At 33.1% G+C, this 20,732-nt stretch overlaps 1 protein-coding gene across 7 annotated transcripts in view; it reads right to left on the bottom strand.

Moving 5' to 3' along the window:
• Positions 1–20,732, bottom strand: part of LOC118443369 (uncharacterized) — a 67,413-nt gene that overhangs the window by 24,646 nt on the left and 22,035 nt on the right. For 5 of the 7 annotated variants that reach the window (XR_014982514.1, XR_014982518.1, XR_014982517.1 and 2 more), the window contains one exon: positions 20,202–20,618. The exons of 1 other annotated variant lie outside the window; for it this stretch is intronic. Coding sequence is in view for 2 of the 6 variants with exons in the window: in XM_085659207.1 (XP_085515333.1) it covers positions 20,432–20,618 (187 nt within the window). In the remaining 4 variants the exon portion in view is untranslated. Of the gene's footprint in view, positions 1–16,999; positions 19,522–20,201; positions 20,619–20,732 lie in introns of those variants that run through there. One more of the 7 variants, XM_085659206.1, reaches the window with a different exon arrangement.

The following is a 20,732-nucleotide window of genomic DNA, read 5'->3' on the forward strand; positions in this document are numbered from 1 at the left end:
GAATAAAATAATTGATTTGTTGTATGACTAGTTGTTAACTTGGAAAACTGTCGATTTTTTACTGAACATACTTGGTATTGATATCAGTCGATATTGTAGTTTTCTATAATACTATGTAATCGAACAATTATAAGGGAGAAGAAATTGAGATTGAATTGGTGTGGAGAAACTTACGTTTGTGAAAGTACACATATAAAACGATAGCATACGTAACGATAGGAGTCTCATGTTGCCATTGCTGGTCAAGGAAACTACCCCCTAGCACGCAAGAATCAACCCATACGTATCTTCTCCCTTTCTCTCTCTCTCTCTCTCTTTCTTTCTCTCTCTCTCTCTCTCTCTCTAATTCTTTATAGCAGTGGTTTTCAAATTTCAAAACGTTTCCTTTCGAAAATAACATATTCTCTGTAATAGGCGATGATTAGTTCATTCATTGTTGTCGATTGTAAATGTGTAAGTTCAAATAAATGGATTTAATTTTAATTCTACATTCTAATACTATAAGTGACATAGTATAATAGTTACCATTCCCTAATAAAATGATCTAATGATTTTGATTTTAATAAAATCAATATTATTTTTATTTTAAACAACAAATTGAACGTATATCTTTTAAATTGGCAATTAATTTATCAGAAATATTTAACATTGAATTCATTATAGGCGTGCAATTTTGTTTGAAAAAAAAAAAAAAAGGAAAGAACAACTATCGTAAAGAAAGAACAAAAAAGAGAAAAAAAAAGAAAGAAAGAAAGAAGGTATAAAAATGTCGCAGTTTCTTTGAAATGAAATCCATATTTATTAATTAAACGAATTAACTTAGAAGAAAACAGATTAGTATCTATGCAAAAAAGAAAAAAAAGGAAAAAAAAAGAAAAAAAAGGAAAAAGAAAACAAAAACTTGAAAACCACTGCCTTAGAGCGTGTTCGAGGTACGAGAGCCACCTTCGAGTCCTATGGAAAGGTACTTCGAGCTTACAAACACGGACCACAAGGCACGTCAAACATCGTGCCGGCTGGTCACGTAGCCGCGAGAGCAAAGAACAGCTAATTGTTTCTAATTAATATATTACATGCCGAGTGCTTAAGCTCCTAGCGGCTGTTACATTATTCGATAGCCATCGGTTATTTACGACATGGCGAGCTAGCAATCTTTTCGCCAAGTTACTTTCTCCTTTCACACTATCATACTTTATATGATATATATATATATATATATATATATATATATATATGTATTGTGTGTATGTGTATATAAATATTTATTTTAAAAAAAAGAAGGAAAAAAGGAGAAAAGAAACAAAGAAAAATATTTTTTTATTTTGGAGGAAGGAATGTTGTTATATACGGAACTTCTTTCAAGAACAGTTTGAGAAAATTAGAGAAGCTGCAAGGCAAGGGCCTCGCTTTCTCCTCCTTGCTCAAGTTCCATAGGACGGCCTTGAGGGTAGCTAACCGGCAAATTCCTCGCGGTTTGCCCGAACCACATCCGGCCCTCTCTCGCGAAACGGTATGCTCTTAAGTGCGATTCTCTCCTCAGGCGAGGAACCTTCGACTCCCGTGATCCCCTTTTCGACTCTCCAATCTTCTACCTCCCGCTTTCTCGCCTTTCTCTCCTTTGAAAGCCACCCAAGACTTCTAACGGTCTCGTTATCCCATACCGAGGAACAGACGAGAGAATACCAAGCTCTTTTCTTTTTTCTTCTTTTCGACAGATTTTGATTGAGATTTGCCCAACACGAATTTTATATAAATTGTTTTATAACATTTTTTTAAAAAGAAATATAATATGAGAATTCTCTTACAATCGATATTATTCTCATGATTGCTATTACAATATCATTAAAATTATTGTCGATAGAAAAATTATAATGGATACAAGATGAATGTGAATGATGATAATAACAGAATAGAAAGGACTTTTTAAAGTTTTTTCGGATAATTAATGCAAAACGATGATATAACAAATATTTTACATTAATAAATACATGATTTTCTATGATGTCGTAAAAAAGTTACTTACTTTTCCAAGATGACAAATTCATATATGTATATATATATATATATATATATATATATATATATCAAATTACATAGTAATAAAATCACTTCATTCGACGAGAGAATCGGCAGAACGAGTTTAATTATGAATTTTAATTATCCGAAAGAAATAACGACCTCGACGCGTCGAAGTACCGTGATAAACTGATAATGGGGCAATGAATTCTAAATTGCAAAACGAGCGCATTTGTATTTACATGCAGGATGATCGATGAACCGCGAACTACGAACGACGTGCTCTATTATCGACACTAATGTTATAATTACATTGAAAATAGTTTTCGAGTGAAATACAATTGAAGGTTTAAATGATCTACAAAGATATTTGATCGATCGATCCAAGATGTTTAATTTAATAATATACCAATCTACAAATCGTTGTTCTGCTTTCAATTAAATTTTCTATTTCTCTCTCTCTCTCTCTCTCTCTCTCTCTCTTATTTATTTATAACATTTATACGTTAAAATACGTAGGATAATAAATTTTTTAAACAGTTTAAATAGAAGAATATGTAAACGTATAAGATACATTATGTATTCAGAGAGTCCATCGCGATTCCTGTAAATTCAAGCGACATACACGGTGCTATATAATCGTTTATGCGACCGTAAACTTACGGAAAAGACAGTCGCACCTGTGGACAATCAACAAACGTGAGTATCTACCTTTCTCCTTTCTCTCTCTCTCTCTCTCTCTCTCACTTTCTCTCTCTCGCTTTTTCATGCTTTCGAGATACGAAGAACGCTGCAGCTGCATGTTCACTCTACAAAAGATCGTCCGATCATTTGGTTGGATGCAAGCACTTTGCCGGGTTATCTTATTGCTCGAGTGGAAGACAAACAAAGGAAGGTGAAAAGCGAGAATAAAAAGAACTAAGGGAGGAATGCGAAGTTAGAAATTCAACGAATGCCACAAATGATATTTTTTGACTCTTATTCGCTCGCGTGTGCCATAATAAAAGTATGTTAACGATCTTGAAGAAAAAAAAAAAAGAAAAAAAAAAAAAAAAAAAGAAAATATATTAAACAAATACATACACGTTAACTCGTGTATTTTGAAATCAATTAAATTATAAAATGTTTCGGCAAAGAGGATTAAAGGAAATTCAAGAAAAATAACATTTCTCTTGAATAAAGAATAAAGATAATAAGAAATAATTTGAAGACGAAAGAACCATTACGCAAGAATCAAAAGTGATAAGTTATAAGATCAAAAACTTTTACATTATATGATAAGTTATCTCGATAGCATTATGTTTAACATTAAAGGCGTTATCAAATTCAAAACCTTTCTTAACTTGGACGCAATCATTTTATAATTGCAAATGTTAGAAAAGTATCGTTCGTTTCGTTGAACGACAAGATCAGTATACGCGTTAACGGATACTCCAAGTAGAGAAGTTTTGTTTTTTTTATAGAACTGTCACGACGTCGCATAGTATTACACGTATCTGATGAAGGAACGCGTTGTAACATAAAACATACTCACGAGCTCGTAAGCCGTATCCACGACGAGCGTGAGAAATTTGTTCTGTAAAGTGAGAAGACATCGTACATCCAGCGTTATTACATTTTTCTCTGTTTATCATTGAAAAATTATTCACAAATAATTATATAGATTATTTTTAAAATGATAAAAATCGATCAATTTCTCATTTACACTATTTGAAGAAATTAAAATATTTTTCTTTTTCTCTCTTTTTCCCTCCCTCTCTCTCTCTCTCTCTCTCTCTCTCTCTCTCTCTCACGCAATTTCTATTTCTCTTTGATTATAAATTACATTTAATATTGTTGATTTTACGATGTAAATATATTTTATTTCGAGGAATTAATTAATCGTTCGAAATTAAAGATAAAACTAATTTGAATTAACTTGATTTCGTCAACAAAAGCCAAAAATATTTATCTATTTTCGATTAGTATCGTGTAATAAGATTTCATCTCGTAGCTATGAAAAATTACTGGCGTTGAATTATCGCGAGAGAGGTAAACCGGTTGATATAATATATCAAGCAGCTAGATATTCCGGACAGGAGGAGATGGTCGGGCTGCAACGATTTCCTTTCGGCAAACACGCAACTGCGGAATAATGAATTTCACGGCATGAGGAATAGCGCCTGGTGGAAAAAGATTTCTGAACATTCGCAAACCGAAATTTTCCTCCTTTCTTCATTTCGCATATGATTATAGCCTTGGAAGAAATGAACGAACGAACGAACGAAACTTTAGACAAAATCATCGTAATAATTTCTTAACTTTGCAATGTTCGCAGCATCGTCAATCGTTCTAAGCGAAATGATCGATATTAATTTATTATTAATTTTTTTTTCTTTTTTTTTTTTTTAATAGTTCAGATTTCACAATATGAATATTACGTATTGTAATTTAATTATCAAACATAAATTAATTTAGATTAATCTTAAAAAAAAAAAAAAAAAATAGAAAAAAGAAGAAAAAAAAAGGGAAATTATCATGATCATAAAAAAGAAAAAAGAAAAATTCACATGATCAGTGAAATTTATAAAAAGCTTCTCGAGAGAAGAGAAAAAACCGAGAACAAAGAAGAAGACTCAAGACGGATTAGATTAAGTTTTAATCAGTGCTTTTTTATCCACTAAAGGTGTAACCAGAAGGACATAGTATAGTACTGAGGACAAGCACGCTGGTGATAATGCTTTTAAGAACTTAATTTCTTAATTTCTGTAGTCTCGACGGGATATCGCGACCAAATTACCACGTTGCCAGGATAATCTAATTATTCCTTGCGTAGTCACGTTACTACATAGATACTATGGCGTTCGTCAACTTTGTTCCCTTGTGAAATTCTTCTTTTTCTTATTCTTCTACTTCTCTCTCCGTCTATTGAATCGAACAATTGACGCGAAGTTGAACGAGTTCATTTGATCGACCTTCTTCTTCGTTGCGAAGTACGTCTCAAAACGTTTAAAAGAACGATGATTCGGATATTCTTTCTTTTTTTTTTCTTTTTTTTTCTACAAGAAAAGAAAGAGTATTATGTCTTAATGATAAAGCGTGAATTTTTTTTTTTGCTCATTGAATCTTCTTTTTTTTTTTAATTAAAATCGAAAAGCGATTTTCGTGAAATCATTAAATATCGTTTTTCTTTTTGGTTTCATATGTCTATCATACCATTCAATTCTCGTCAGTTTATAAAATTGAAAGGATTCTATTTACTATATGCATGTATACCAGCATCAAAACCACGAATAAAAATCCTTTATCCTTTGTTTATTTTTTTTTTTTTTTTTTTTTTTTCCCCAATACGATCACGTACGTCAAAGGTTCCTGAAGCTTACAAATGAGCGGAGTACACGTCACTGAACGTTTGAACCAAATAACCACGAAATCTCTTGGCAAAGCGGCCGTTCAATTTCGTAAACTGCTCGAGCAATTAAATAAAAAAGCATAAAAATACAGGCAAATAATCTATCAAAAGAATCGGTTAAACGTCCATTGGAACCAGTTACGATAGTAACATACGTACATAATATGATTGAGATGATAAACAAGGAAAGAAAAATGATAAGTTGCCTATAGGAATGCATTTTATGCTGGATGAATTAAAAAGAATTTAGACGAGTTATCGAAAATAAAAAGTGATTTTGAAGATAAAAATATATCGAAAGATTGCTTTCTGAAGGAACTTTTTCGGTGATTTGCATTTAATCGCGATACCTAAAGCAAAACGTAATACGTGTTGGCCGTGTGTATTGCGTAGATACGAATTCATAGTTTACACCGAACGGCCTCTGATTCATATACGGAAACTAATTGTACTGGCGGTAAATTACAGCGCTTGTACAGCAGCAACGGCAGCTGCAAAGCCGCATGTGCAGGCTGCATCGGTACAAGCTCCGTTTCAAAGCGAATACGCGAGCTCGCACTGGAACATCGACAAAGAGAGACGAAGAAACAAGAGAAAGAGAAAGAGAGAGAAAGAGAGAAAGTGAGAAAGAGAGGGAGGAGAGGGAGAGAGAAAGATAGAGTACATATGTACGCATACGCACGAGGGAAAGAGAGAGAGAGAGAGAGAATGGCCGAAAATTTCGAAAAAAGATGCACGGCCGATCGTTTCCTGCGTTGCACTCGATTAATACTCATTTGCATTTTAATTGCGCAAGCCGATAATTGGCACTTCTGCTTTTTCGTAAACGCCAATTCATGAGAATAATAAAAGAGAATAGACTTTATATCGAGTATTAGGATCATCAAATATTTTTGACTTCTGTTCTAATCCTTTTGCAATAGTTTGATAAGATAATCCGTTTGATTAACGATATTAAATATTCGCATATTGGAAACAAAGATATGAGATTCTTTTTTCATATAGATAAGTACTTAAACATTCGCGAATAGATTGACTGAAGATCCTTGATAGTTTCATAATTAGAGCAACCATTCGGAAAGTGGAAATCTCGCGTTCGAGTTTTAATTTCTGACTAACAGACGGCCTAACCTTTTTTTTTTTTTTTTTTGTAAGTTTTATAGAAAGATACCTTTGAAAAATGTCATGATACCTTTTAAAACATTTGAAATGCATAAACGTATATCGTCAATCATATCATACACAGAACATTTACTTTATATCTTGTTAGAAGGATTACTCGTTTTGAAAAAGATGCAATATGAAGTAAATATATCGGTATTATATAGTTTATAACGATAAATCAGGATATAATACTTATTGAAATTGTGTCGCATGTCCATTTCCCTTTTATACACCTCTCTAATTTATCTTTCGAGTCTACTTAACTCGTTAGTCATATATCGAATATAAAAGCGAGATCATATGCTCTTTACAAATGAGAAAGATGAAAGAAGACATAAATAAATGATCTTTTATGCAATATTTTCCATATTCTTTGCCATAAAAATAAAAAAGGGGAAAAAAAAAGGAAAGAACATGTATACAGGGTACAGCATTTAAATAATAAAATTTAAATACTTTTAATACTTTATAGATATTTTAAAACATTTTACAAAGAAGATATATAATATTTCGAAAAGTATAACCAAAATATTCTCGAAGTCTTCTCCTTTTAAATATTTTTCTTCTTTGTTCACAAACAACAAGGATGTTTGCATATTTTTATTTAAATAACCCATCCTCCGTACATATATATATATATATATATATATATATATATATATATATACATACATATAATACATATCTATAATGTATATCTTTCGTACGTTCTATATGGAAATATTTGGTTGAAAATACAAAGAAGTAACAAAATCTAAAGGACAAAAAGGAATAAAGAAATGATGCAAAATACGGCGCTGATCAAAGGAACGTAGTAACGATTCATGAAAACTGGATCAAAAATTCAGAAAAAAAAAAAGAAAAAACATTCTCACGCGAGAATCTAGATAGATATATAACGTTTAAGTACAAGATGATGATGGCTGTTAATTTTCTGTTTGATTAAATCTGTAATCATGGGATGAAAATTCGTGGCTGTGCCAATTTCCGATCGGTGAAAACTTCAAAGAGGCTGTTTCATAAGGATTTGCCGCGTTCCTCGAGCGTACAAAAAGAGAGAGAAAGAGATAGAGAGAGAAAAGAGAGAAAAAGAAAGGAGAGAGAGAGAGAGAGAGAGAGAAGAAGATAGGGGTGGTTTCTAAGAGTGAAAAGGAAGGACGCCCAACGGATTTCCACTTTTTTCAGACTGTTCGTTCGCATTCGACGCTTTCCCTCTCTATCCGTCTCCTTAGTCGAAGCTTTTTAAAATGTTCAGAGCGTAAAATTGCCGGTAGAATCGCATTAAAGGCTAGGTCTTACTGCCACCTGGGACCGTATGCCCGATCGTATTCTCGCGGAATCGTCAAGATTAGATCGAGGAACCGTAAAGGTTCTGCAAAATTTTTCGGAATTTTCAACCCGTAGAAAGACAGGGAGAACATAAAAAAAAATAGAGAGAGAGAGAGAGAGAGAGAGAGGGAGGGAGAGAGAGAAAGAGAAAAAGAGTGAGAGAAATAGTTAGATACCGGCTGCCAAGCAATTCTAACTCACTTCTTAATGAGATTTCAAAGAAAACCTGCTGCAAACTCGTTTGTGGCTCTCACGGAATCGTTAGCTCACCATTTCAGATCTCATCTCGTTTGATTAACGTTTCTTAAACTCTTTGTAGATTCAACGTATACTTCTACGCTTAGTTCTATTAAAAATCTTATAAATCATTAAAATTTCGAAAAAAAAAAAACTTATTCCACCAATTACCGTGTCATTTGAATTTCGATCTCCTTTTTCGTTTTTTCTTTTTTTTTTTTTTTTTTTTTTTGTTTTCTTTTTTTTTCTTCGTCAGTTCCCCTCTACAAAAGAAAAGGAAAGAGACAAAAATGGAAAGAAAAAAGAAAAGAAATTATTGTAAATTCGTTCATATAAAAAGGATGCTTTTTATCGTGTCGTAACACGGTCGTTTGTACGCAGCAAAAGATTGATTTTTCTCGTAATAGAAGAGAAACGAATAAACATCTTTTCACGCTTGTGAGTGTACTTTAACAGTTATAAAGAGAAGAAAAAGATTCGAATGACTTGGGTGCAGAAGAAATTGTACGGTATATACGTATTCGGTAGATACGATAAAAGGCGAGCAAGTTCTGGAAGGAAGAGAAAATAAAGATTGTGAGTGGCTCTGTACGCCACTGGGAGAGAGAAGAAAGAAGAAGGGTGAGACCTTCCAGGCTCTCGATATCACACGAAGGACGGACATATGAAGTTAGCAAACGTGCCAACTTGCCCATTTCCCACTTATCGAGTTCCCTTGGCAGCGTGTTTTCGAGTGAGAAACATGGGAACAGGGAACAGGGGAACATGGTTAGAGAGAAAAAGAGAAAAAGAGAAAGAGAGAAAAAGAGAAAGAGAGAGAGAGAGAGAGAGAAGACACAATACGAAGACACCTAAAAGAAGGATAGCCGTATGCACAAAAGCAAGTAAGGCTAGAAAGAGGACAGCGAGCGAGACCAAGGTTTTCTTCTAATTTCTCCAACTTGATTAAAACTTGTCCTCCAGGAAAATGAAGTTTCGTCTCGGTGGCTCAACGAGAGATAGGTAGGTATTCGTTACTGCTTCTTGCTTCCTTCTTCTGTCGCCATTGCCGTTGCTTGAAACAGAGACGAAAGCCTTCGTATCAGTCGCGGTGAATTTAAATCGTTCGCAAGAGTATTCCGAACGCTTTCTCTCTCTCTCTCTCTCTCTCTCTCTCTCTCTTTCTCTCTTTCTCTTTCTCTTTTTCTGTTCCTTCTCTATCAATTTGGATAACTAAACAGAAAACTTGGTTTCCGTATTTTCATTGAAAAGAAGAGAGAAAGAGAAATGGATATCTAAATAGAATTTCCAATGTTATATACTTTCTTTTTCATCGAAGAACTCCACTACTTACTAATGAAATGTTGAGAAACGTTCTTTGAGTTTACGTCGAATCGCGTTACGAATACGAATCGAGTCGAAATGCACCGATACGAAGATATCCAACCTGAAAGAAATTGTTTTTTCTATTTTCTATTTTTTTTTTTTTATTCCTTTTTGTTTTTCTTTCATAGTAGATCGGTACGTAAGTATATATGTACATGGAAACGTGGTTGATCTTTATTTTCTTGGTTCGTTTCAACGTGGCGTTAACGAGACCAACTACCTCACGAATCTTCGTTAGAGAGAATGAAAAATGGCACTGGAGTTACCGTGTTTGCGAGAACAAATTCAAGATCGAAGATTCGCTCTAACAAAATTAACGATTCTTTTTTTTTCTTTTTACTTTTTCTTTTTTTTTTTTTTTTTTTTTTTTTTTTTTTATCTGAGATCACCAGCTACACTACGATCGTATTACCATTGGTCCGTTCGACTCACGAAATCGCCTCACGAATCAAAAAGTCACGGGCCTTGAGATCCGTACTTACTTGTCAGTACCTGATGTGAGTCTAAGATTTTGCGAAAAAAACGATAGTCTTTTTACGATGGGACTGCCGGTGTAACCAACGACCGGCAGCGGAATGGATGGCTTTTATGAGAATACGAAGGAGACCAGCAGCAACGATCGTGCTTTTTGACGTCTTCTCGCAATTCGTATTCCCTTCTTCTATGGACGGATCTTTACTTTCGAAATTTATCACTTATTCAAAAAGCCTTTACCTAGTCCTTGACGATTATAATGACTTCTTTCGATTTTTTATTTTTTTTTATTTTTTTTTTTTTTTTGTTAAATTTATCGATTATTGTCACATTTATCGTATATACACATTTTATAAATATTTATTATATACGATATTTAAAAATTTTGAAAACATTGAAACAATTTAAATCTATTTATTCGTGAAAAATATACATATTTATTATATAAATGATAAAATATTAGAGATTCTGAGGAAATTTAATTGTTCGTATATCATAAATATTAGATATTAATCGACAAATCGTACATGATTAATATATTTAATATTCCTTACGCTTCGTGTGACCGCACGAAATCATATAATTGAGCACGGTTGATACCCATGCGATCATTATGATACAATGGTACATCAACGAAGTGCGAATTAATACGATTAAATGACGGACAAAGCAAAATCGACTTCAACGAAGCATTCTGCAGTTGGCAGGAAGCATACGTCAAACATCACTGCATTTTATTACAATTTCAGTTTTATTAAATGCTTTACGATCCGTTACACTGGTAGTCGTTGAATGCTTTTCGGATTCTATTGCCACGACAAAATGAAACGTCGAAATATAGGCATGTATACGAATATATAGTCTCAACTGTTCGAAATTGAGAGACAAGTGGATACATGAAACGAAAACATGTCATAATTTTACTATAAAGAATTTCATATATGATTCGCGTTCTTCATTGTTCTCATTATTTTTTCTTTTTTAATAATACAAAAATAAGATATAAAAATAAAATAAAAATCAAATTACTTCGTCGATTTATATAACTATAAGTAATTCATACGTTCACTATTTTTCGATACTATTACAGATTGAGATTGATTAAATTCGTTATATGAAAATTCATGGAAATAATTTTCGATTCTAAATACGTAAGATTCGTAATCTTCTATTATCGAATAGAACAGTGAGTTAAAATGATTAAGCGTGCACGATGGCTAATCAAATTGATGAGGAACAAAGTGGCACTAAGGAAGTTCAAAGTAATTAGGATTCGATTACATGTAAGTGGATACATATAGTTTGAATCATCGTGAAACTTTGTAAGTTAAAACGGTTGATTGCTCGCATATTAACTCTTCGTGATCTATTCTTTCTGATAGATATTTCTGTTCTGTCAAAACCATTAAAGTTCTGACAAGTTAACAAAGAACGATAAAGGTGAAGGTAAAAATGCATATAAAGAATACGTAAGAGAATTTAAAAGATGAATGAATCGATTACGTAGAACGTTAGTGTACCAATCGAGACTCGAGTTCACTCGTTGTAACATTTAAAGCGTACACAGGAAGGTGTACTTTCAGAGACACTAATTGCAACCGGTTCAATGTACAAACTGTGGAGCTTTCCGAGGGGTGGTTGTGTACAAGCGAGCTAGGCGGATACCTAATTTTATAGGATATCTCGGGATAGAGAGAACGGAACACGAAACTGTAGCCCAAATAAAGTGGATGTGGCACGTATCCCAATCGTCCTGCTACATCCCCGGCGTTATGACGACCGGTGAGCGCAAACTGCACTTAGTTTAACTCTATGAACGCGAAGCCACGCGGAATACGAAATTAGAACTATAGATATCGGCCAAACTGAAAAAGAGAAAGAAAGAGAGAGAGAGAGAGAGAGAGAGATATAGATAGAGAGAGAGAGAGAGAGAGAGAGAAACAGAAAGAGAGAAAAAAAGAATATTTTTTATTCCCAACAAGAATGCATGAGATCCAATAAGGATAAAAAAAAAAAAGGAACGTCGAATTAACGTGAGTTTATTAGAGAAACAAAATTATAATATTTGCAAGTATGGATTATTCAGGAAGTAATAAACTAGAGCAATCAAATAATTTCGATCGAATAATTTCGATTATTCGATATATCAAATATGTACAAAAAAAAAAAAAATAAATAAATCTAAAAGACGTACCCCAGTTCACCTCTCCTAATTTATTCCATCTTAGCTTGGGTTTACAGGTTTGATTTTCAATTTCTGCCCGGAGGGTGTCTACTTACAAAGTGTTTGGCCCTCGCCTACCCTCCCACGCCTACCGTCTAAAACCCGACCTGCTTTAGCACTATCTACATGTAAATCTAATATACACCCCGTGATATGCTATAAGGATTCACGGTGCCGTAGAAACGATGAAGATCGAGGAAGAAAGATGAAACACATCTCGCATAACACATTTAGGATACTTCGTATCACGTCATTTTGGTAAGCCTTTTAATATATTTGACATAGTTTTAACCTATTATTCTAAAAGGATAAATTAACTCATCACAAAAATTTCATTTCTATTTTATACTCTAAGAGAGATAAATCAATTATTTGTTTTTTATTCTAATAAAAAAAAAAAAAAAAAGTAGAACGTATATATATCCCATTTTTTTACTTTATTAATTTATTAAAAGCTTCCTGTCTCCATTTTAATCATTTTATTCTTCATTGAAATAAATTTCATATATCTATTCTTACTGATCAAAAATTTTTCTTCGGTTAACAAGTTAATAGGCTATCTCTTTCTTTCTTTATTTTTATCACTGTCTTTTAATTTTCTCTCTCTCTCTCTCTCTCTTTCTTCATTTGAGCGAAGTTAATCTTATAGGAAAAAGCATATTTTTAAATCATTTCGCATCGAGGAAAACATTCATTCGAACAACGTTTATAAAAAGATAACGTTTATGAAAAAATTATATATACCAAAATAGAAAAATTCATAAATTCTTAAATATTAATACAGATTAAAGCTTAATATTTAATTTTTTTTACTTTATTTTTTAATACAGATTATCATAGATCTAAAGATAACGTATCAAAAATATCACGTTTAGGTTTGAAATCTTTAGAACTAATTTAACTATAATATAAAAATGATGATTCTGAAAAATCAGCAGATAATCTTTTATCTCTTTTGATCACTCACAAATCGCTTAAAGAGATGAATAATTATTTTTCATGTTTTAGAATCTATTTCTTCTTTAGAATGATTGAAACAGTTCACCATTTAATACGTAGATCATGGACAGCTGCTGTAGCAGGTAGAGAAATCTTTCAGTGAACGTGAAGTTAGTACCGAAGCATCTGCCACTAAAACCGACTCCTGCTACGGATTAGATTTAACCCTTTGACTACGCTTGACTCACTCTCAAGTAACTGTCTTCCCGTCAAGTAATGCGACATTGTGTTAAGTCTTACAACGATAAATTCGTTACAAATTTAGTACGAAGAGATATAATATATTTTCTATAACGTTTAACTTTTGCAAATATTTTGCAAAACATTTTTTCATTTGTTTTTTTTTTTTGCCGCAGAACAAAAATTTCTTTTCTTTCTAAAGAACAAAAATTTAAATAACAACGATCATTGTATCTTTTCAAGAACATTTAATTTTTTTAAATATACGAATTTTTTAAGATTACGTTGTATTTTGTAAATTTTGTATTTTTTATTCAAATGACATATGAAAAAGTTAAAAATTTAATAAGTAATTGTATTTAATTAAATAAACAAAAAATGAACCACTTTTCTTATAATATTATCGGATGTATGGAAAAAGAGTAGAGAAACCAATATTTTTAAATTCATAAAAAAAAAAAAAAGAAAAGAAGAAAAAAAACGGAAACACATATTATCTTCAAATCATAACTTTTACATTCAAAATGTTTGATGGGTATGTTACTACAGCTTTAAAAAACAATTGTTTTTTATTGTGCTAATTTTCATTACTTTTAATACTCTAATAAAAAGTTTTGAATATTAAAAAAGTTTTGAGATCGATATTTTCTTCGAAATAACATTTTGATGTATGTATCCTTTTTCCATTAGTGGTCTCTATTTTATTATTTAAAAATACACTTGTAATTATAAAAGATAAAAACCTCTTCGAATAGCTATCACTATAAAGAGTAGAGAGTATACGAGTAATTTCGACTTCTGCCGGCTAATAAATAGACTAATAAACTCTGCTCGATGTACCATCTTGAATGTTTCCTATGTCGTACGTAGTTACAGCACAGATCTTTAATAGTTTCGCATAGTAGGCGTTAAAAGGGTTTACGATGAATAAAAAGTGTAGACGAGGGTCGTGCGTTTGCCATGGCCGTTTTTCAAATAGCTTCGCGAACGGCCCTTAAGAAAGCTATAAGTTCGTCGAAGAAGCGAGAACTGCAAAGGGAAAAAAAAAAAAAAGTATTGCTAACGATTTCATAAAAAGGTTGAAAAGATATTGATATATGATAAATATCTAACAATTTATATTTATAGAATATAGAAAATAAATAATTTACTATAGCGAATCTGAATGAGACAATGTACTTTATGAAACTGACAATACTTAGCTGTTGTTTCTAATGACATTCTATAGAATGAGTAATAGTGTGCGTGTGTATGAATTAATCAGGTTGCCTGCATATAATAAATACATTTATGGATTAGTCAGAATATTATGGTATTAGAGTAAATATATATATATATATATTCAGTAATATCCAGCAAAATATTTTTCATCCCTTATACATTCAACGAATAAAAATAAAACTGATCAGACTTTATTTCTTCATACCGAATTAAAATATCGAAATATAAATATCAGTTAAATAAAATCGATAATGTACATATGGATGTAGACATGTGTGATGATCGATTATATATTAATCGATGCTTAATCGATCGGTATTAAGAAAAAAGCAGCTTTACAGATTTATATTTAGAAAATGAATGGCATTAAAAAATAAGTAACAGAAAGATAGGTGAAAATCGTCGTAGGGAGTCATTCGTCTTCTTCTATCGTAGCGATGTACGATGGGGCACACTTATCTCGCTTATCAATGAAAGAGTAGTACGGAAAAGCAGTGGGTAGGCCAGTGCCAAACGATACGATAGATGCGAATCGAATGATGGATGCGCGGCAAACGTTTCCACGTTTCTGCTTTCCCACGTCACTTAAACTTGGCTCGTGCCCTCTTCCTCTCTCTCTCTCTCTCTCTCTCTCTCTCTCTCTGTCTCTCTTTCTCTCTCTGTGTCTGTCTGTCTGTCCGTCTGTATGTCAGTCTCTCTCTCTCTCTTTCTCTCTCTCTCTTATTCACGCGACATTTTCAGACGCTCTTAGTGATTGATAAAAATGTGAATTTATATTTCCTGATAATAACTTTCGTGCTCTGCTCGAGAATACCGCATTGCCGATGATCATTTATCAAGCTTAATGGTTAGTCGGTCTTACGTTCGTACAGTCGTATCATTCGCCAGATTTCTGCATGTACTTAAATCGTAATGAAGAGGAAATATGAATATGTTGGTAGTAATGCTTGCGAATACTCTCTTTCAAGAAAATGTATCTCTCACGTTACGATCTTCAAGACCTGGAAGATTATATAGAATTTCTCACTTGCTCTATATAAAGCTTATAGTTTGAAAACAGATAATTTTTAATATAAAAAAAAAAACAAAAAACAAAGATAAAAATATAATACTACCAGAAGATAAAGATAAATAATCGTCAGGATAAAATAATTTAATGTAATAAGTAATTTAAATCAATCATATGAAATATTCATTTTTATTCATTATTAATACACATAACAGAAAAAATATATTAATATATACATATATATATATATATATATATATATATATCATGTGATCCTGATAGAAAACTAAATTTGCGGGGAAAAATTTCCACGGTCCCCAGAATTTGAGATTTGGAATAGGAGAGAATAATTTATTTGGAGGTGGCACGTTTGCCCGTGCCACCTCTTCATGCATCATGTGATCCTCGTGCAAATCTTGATTTGCGGGAAAAATTTCTGCGGTCTCCAGAATTCGGAATATGGAACAGAAGAGAATGACTCATCTGGAAGTGGCACGATTCCGCGTGCCACTTCTTCATGCATCATATGATCCTGATACAGATCTCGATTTATAAGGAAAATTCCAGCAGTCTCCTGAGTTTGAAAGTTGGAAAAGGAGAAAATAAGTGATTTGGAAGTGGCATGATTCCGTGTGCCACTTCTTTGCCCATCATGTGATCCTGATACAAATTTCAATTTGCAAGAAAATTTTCTGCAATCTCCAGGAATTTGAAATTTGGAACAGGAAAGAAATGGAGGTGGCACGATTCCGCTTGTCACCTCTTCCTGTTCCATATGATTTCTGATACAAAATTCGATTTGCAGCTAAAATTTTCGTTTCGCTCAGATATTTAAACATAAAATTTAATTTTTTGGACGAGAAAGATATTGTTAGGATTTAATGAAGAACACATCGAATTTCTTTTTAATTCAATTATTGTTATTTTCTTTTTTGTTATTAATACGTGGTAAATACATTGTATTTAATAATTATGCAAATATTTGCTTTATCATATAAATTGAGCTGTATTTTAATGCAATATAATTCTATATGCTGTAAACAAAAAAAACGGACTTGTTTTTTTTTTTATTTTTATCAAATTATTGACCTAAGAAAACGAAATTTATTTCGTGAAAATGTTTCCTCATATTTGCAACATGCAACTTATCAGCCAACCAATATCGATTCGGAATTATACACTTTAATAACTCACAAATTTATAATATAATTTATATTTTATAGGAATAAATGGTAGCATATGGCACGTTGTTGAATATTTCAACAAATGCTTTCATACTAGAGAAAGAAAAATGTATAGTTCCATTAAAAAAAAAAAAATAATTTTAGCGTTGAAATATTCCTCACAATTCTATCTGCAAAAAACAATTGATATCATATAATATGTCCCATTATAACAAATAAATCTCCAAAAAAATTGTTTTAATAAATTCAGTCCTTAACAAGGTATTCCAATTTTTCGAGATAAATGGTAAACCCCGTATAAACGATGCATAGTAACAATTTTCTATTAATTATGATTTTGATTTCAAACGACCTCTACTACATAAATAAAAAAAAAAAAAATTATACGAATCCATATAAAAAGAAAAAAAAGAAAAACTACCTTCATAACTCAAAAAGGTGCCGAATAAAAGAACAATCTTTACGTGCGTTTTATAGCTGATTTAGATCTGTTCGAAATTCTCTTTTTAAACTTTCTTGCAACTTGAATCATTCGCTAAAATGTTTGCTCGGGCATTTATGGATTGACACCTTGTATATATAAATACATTAATATAAATGTTATAAATATTATATCGACTGTTACTTTATCGAGTTATCACTTGTAAATACGTAAAAAAATATTTTATATTTCCTTCTTCTTATTTTTTATTAAAGGAAATCGATAAGAAAGAAATTATTTCTATTCAGTCGAACTGAATACAAATTGACAAAAGATCGAGATAAAATGATTAAGGGGAAGCCTTAGCAATAGGGAGAAGTTATTTCTTGAAGGTTGCTTTAACGAGACCGTTCGAACAATCGTATCACGTCGAGCTATAGATAGGGTCTCTCACATGGGGAGGCTGTTTAATTAAGTCAGCCGACGGCGCATCGCAAATTTGGTCCTCAACCATGCGAAGAACCTTCGGATCGAGAAGCTCGCAATCAGCTCGTAGAACGTCGATGCTCGGCTCGAAACGGGCTACGAAATTCGAGCACCCTCGAGAAGTCCCGTGCGGCTCACTACCGGATATCATCGTAATTTATGCGACAGTCGTTTGTTTCTCACCAGTCGTCTTGCGATAACGTAGAAACGAAAGAGCATACCTTGATTATACTTCGAATTTCCATTCTAATTCTCTTTTCCTCTCGTACTCTTTGTAGACAAAACATTTAACTATAATCCTTTATTATCTACATTTATTCAAACATTTAATTATTTATTTTAATCATTTATTTTCATTTATTATCATACCCTAGCATCGATGTACATTTCAATTTGATTATTACAGTTTTGTTTCGTTAAAATTAATTATCAAAGAGAAAAGTCTTTATTTTCTTGTAAACATAATTAATAAAATGGTCGATAGTAGTAGTAACCGATCAATACGAAATTACCTTGGATCTTGGGAAGCCACGATTCTCCTCGTAATAGCTCCTTGAACAGGCATGAGACGACACTCCACAAGGGAAGATACAAGACGTCCCGTAACACCGAGAAGTGTCAAGATACTATCGTAATTTATGTGACAGTCGTTTGTTTCAGGCCCTGTCGTCCCCGCGATAGTAGCATACCGGGAATACGCTTTGCTTATTCCTATGTCGACCTCGAAACTCGTAACAATCCTATACCTACAAGTATTGCTCGAATTCAATTTTCCTCCGGTCGGGTACCACCTCTCAAACGGTGTGTTAACACTTAGACCGAATTTAACGGACACCGTAGAAAGCATCCGTGATATTCCAGTGGATTTCGTATCTACGCCATTTCCAGCAACTGTTACGAAATTTGCCGACAAAAATGACATTGCTAAATACACCTTTCACTTCCTCTTACAATTACCTAATAAAATTTTTATTGCAAAATTTCCTTCCTCGAATCAATAACTATTACCTATTTATATTTTATCTATTTGCACACAACAAATGTATGTACCTATTGTAGATTGAAGGAAAGATAAAGGAAAAGTAGAGAAACAATTAGAAAAGAAAAAGAAAAAGAAAAAAATCCAAGAACATAATACTTGAGTGTAACGAAGAAGGCTAAAAAGAGAGATACCATTCCAAGTGAATTTTTCATCGTAGCGTCCACTTCGATCTACCTTCCAAGCGTCGCTCTTAAAGCGGAACGAATTTATTTTGAAAAATGTTCACGATCATGGAACCCCGACGAAATCTCTTTTTCTCCTATCGACTCGTTCACCTTGTGTCCTGGGTTTTGAACGTATAGTCAACGATCCTCTTTCCTTTCCGGAAATAGTCGATATTTTTGGTATAACTTTTCTTTTTCACTGCCGAGAAGAAGAATTATCGAAGGTAGATCGAATCGGTGAAGACGAGATGACGATCGGGCATCGATCGAGTTGGCATCCCCAGGAAATCGTCCAATCACTCTGCTAGAATAGGGGAAAGGAAAGAGGAAGGAAAAAAGGGCTGGCTCGTGTGCTTGCACGGCGAGAAACGAGCACGGAGTGACGACTAAAAAATGGTCTCGTAAAAATCGACGGAGTGCGAAGGATGCCGGTACGAGGGATTAACCCGCATCGCAACGGACCCACAGGGAAATTCTTCACGCCTCGAAAATGCCGCACTCGATTTTCCGGGGCACCTGTTTCGATGCTCGTTGACTCAAACTGCCTGCCTCAATGACGTCACCCTATAGTTTCAGATACCTTGCCGATACTCTTCGATCCTTTGTCTTTATTCACTAAGAAGAAAAAAGAACTATAGCTTCATTACACACACACACATACATATATATATATATATGTATAGAGCGAGAGAGAGAGAGAGAGAGAGAGAAAGAACTATAGCTTCATTAGATATTTGAAAAATAAAAACTATAAAAACTTTAAGTAATAATTTCAAAAGATTAAATGTAGTGAAAAGAAATCTTTATTTTTGAAGAGTCGTTCGAAAGAAATCTGTAATGTGCTCCAAAGGAAATTACATCGTTAACGATGAAAGAATGGAGAAAAAGCAACAGCTGAAAGATTGGACAACGAGTGGTAAGAAAGTTTGTTGAAAAAGGTGTCCGCTAAAATAACGATCGTACGGCCAACAAATCGATTGAAAAATAATCATTAGCTGGGACGATTTTGGTCTAAGGATAAGAAGAGTGAACGAGATAGAAGTAAATAGACAGAGAGAGAGGTGGGTGGGAGGAGGGGAGAGAGAAGGATCGTGTTAGACGAAGGTGTCGAGCTTGAAAGAGTCTTCTCGTCCCGTACGTTTAAAGAAAAATGTGTTTCCGAAGCTAGCTAACCACCGATCCATAGAAAAGCCGCTCACCGTAGTTCAAGGGTTGCAAGGGCTGATTCCCTTGGGGTGAAGTGTAAAGAGCTTCGATCGTTTCGTTTAGATCGTACTATATAGACCTTTGGGATGAGCATGTGCATTCGTAGCCACAATGAAACGAAGAAGATTTCAACAAATTACTATGGTTTTCTTAACGCAAAATCATTCATTATTGCACTTTCGTTCCGATTGTAAAAAAAAAAAAAAGAAAAAAAAAGAATCATATTTTAAAAGCAAACCAACAATATAAAAAGAAAACTTCTTAGTATATATATATTTGTGTGTTAAAGAAAGATAGAGAACATAGTAAACAGAATGAGCTATGACTCATCTAACATTGGTTTTTGATGCTGGCATTGAAACTCGTACGACGTAAAATGCCTTCTAATATAATTAGTACAGCAAGTTTGTAATTCGATAAGCCGATAATGGGCAAGCCGCAGAGTCCTTGCGTGCTGATCCCTAGTCCTCTCCTTCGTGGCACCACTTTCGCTCACCATCATCAACCTGGAACAACTGACCTTGTTAGTTACTTAGTAATAGACAAACACATTAGGTTTCTAGAGGGTTGCCATCTGTTTGATAATGAAAGAAAACGAAAAAAAAAAAGGAAAAAAAAAA

Source organism: Vespa mandarinia, chromosome 9 (genome assembly GCF_050613455.1).
Source record: "Vespa mandarinia isolate Hongniang chromosome 9, ASM5061345v1, whole genome shotgun sequence".
NCBI classification, from domain to species: Eukaryota; Metazoa; Arthropoda; class Insecta; order Hymenoptera; family Vespidae; genus Vespa; species Vespa mandarinia.